At 50.5% G+C, this 1,934-nt stretch overlaps 1 protein-coding gene across 1 annotated transcript; it reads right to left on the reverse strand.

Moving 5' to 3' along the window:
• Positions 1 to 446: 446 nt before the first annotated feature.
• On the reverse strand, positions 447 to 1,445 carry LOC144278102 (olfactory receptor 52E4-like). Its single transcript, XM_077839282.1, has one exon. The coding sequence runs from the start codon at positions 1,443 to 1,445 to the stop codon at positions 447 to 449; it is 999 nt and encodes a 332-aa protein (XP_077695408.1).
• Positions 1,446 to 1,934: the final 489 nt, after the last annotated feature.

The raw sequence follows: 1,934 nt of genomic DNA on the forward strand, positions 1-1,934 counted from the left end.
GCCTAAATAGACACTGGAATCATGGTTAAAATTGACCACCACCCCCCCAAACAAAATCTGAAATGGTTCCCTTGTAGCTGGAGAGGGGGAGGCAGGTGGAGATGAACCATCAAGTGACAGGGGGAGAGGACGAGAAGAGCGAGCGACAGGGGAGGAGCCTTGGGGGGGGGAAAGGCAGAGCAGGGGTGAAGCCTTAGCAGGAGAGGTGTGGCAGGGGCTGGAGTCCAGATACCAGTAATTACAAAGATGGCAACCCTGTGAATTGATGAGTTATACACAAATGAATTCCCCAGTTTGTTCCACTAATACAGTACACTCAGGTCAGGAAAGGGTTTCATGTCTCTTTGACTATCCAGTAAGTGATTCAGGGAAGAGGGTCCAGCACCACATCACCAGCCAGTTCTGTATGGAGCTCAGTCTGAAAGCGAGAGCACCAGGAGAAAACTTTAGGTCCCTTTATGAGTAAAGAGCCAGAGCAGCCTGTCCCGGATCTGTTTGGTCCTCACACCATAGATGATGGGGTTTAGCATGGGGGGCACCAGGAGGTACACGTTGGCCATGAGAACGTGGAAATGCAGGGGCACATTGTGGCCAAACCGGTGCGTGAGGAAGGAGAAGAGAGATGGGACGTAAAAGGTTAAGATAGCACAGAGGTGGGAGATGCAGGTCTCAAAAGTCTTGAGCTGGGAGTCCTTTGTGGGGAGGCTGAAGACGGCTCTGAGGATCTGGATATAGGACACGGTGATAAAAAGCATATCCAGACCCATCCCAGAGAATAGCAAAAAGAGGCCATAGTAATTACTGACTCGGATGTCAGCGCAGGCCAGCTTCGCCACAGCTATGTGCTCGCAGTATGTGTGGGGGATGATGTTGGTTCTGCAATATGGCCACTGCCTTGCCAGGAAGGGATAGGGCAGTACAAATATGCTGCTGCGCAGAACCATGGCCAGGCCGATCTTGGCAACCATGGGGTTTGTCAGGATGGTGGAATGTCTCAGGGGATCGCAGATGGCCACGTAGCGATCCAAGGCCATGGCCACGAAGATCCCAGTCGCCATCCCTGTGAAGAAGTGAATGAAGTACATCTGGGTGAGGCAGGCACTGAAATCTATCTCCCTGGAATTGAACCAGAAGATGCTCAGCGTTTTGGGCAGGATGGATGTAGGCAGGACCAGGTCGGTGACAGCAAGCATGCAGAGGAAATAGTACATGGGCCCACGGAGGCTCGGCTCCCTCTTCACGATGAACAGGATGGTGAAGTTCCCCAAGACAGCTATGACGTACATGGTGCAGAAAGGGATGGAGATCCAGACATGGGCCATCTCCAGGCCAGGAATGCCCAGCAGGATGAAGGTGGAGGGGTTGGTGAAGTCAGTTGTGTTGGAATCTGACATGTTGTAGGGGAGAAGGCGTCCAACTCTGAGGCAGAACGGCGTCTCCTGCATGTACCGTATGTTCCCCTGTATGTGCCCAGGGTCTAGCATGATGGTTGCAGGACAAATACCTGGATGGAGAGACAGTGTTAATGTGAGACACTACATGCACTACTGGGGGCTGTTCTCATGGGGGAAGCAGATCGGTCGCTCTTCACACACTGAGAAATGATATTTTCATTATTCAGAGGAATGAATTATAAACTGACCCTACTAATGCTAATTCCATGTTTCATGGTGCTCCATGTGTCAATAATTCCTACATATCATGGTGTGGGAAACCTTCATAGGCACCAGAGGAAACACAAGTGTGGGTACTGTTTATACATCATCTATCCATTATGTAATGAAGCAATGAAACCCAAGCGAGAGAGTCCATGCTGTAGGGAGTTCCCCATTCACATAGTTGCTCAAAATCTGAGTAGAAAAAACAAACCTTTGCCAAGCTGCGTGCTGAGGAAACATCCCAATGAGAACATACCTCAGCAAAAAGACCCGGGC

The sequence above is a fragment of the Eretmochelys imbricata genome, chromosome 1 (assembly GCF_965152235.1).
Source record: "Eretmochelys imbricata isolate rEreImb1 chromosome 1, rEreImb1.hap1, whole genome shotgun sequence".
NCBI classification, from domain to species: Eukaryota; Metazoa; Chordata; order Testudines; family Cheloniidae; genus Eretmochelys; species Eretmochelys imbricata.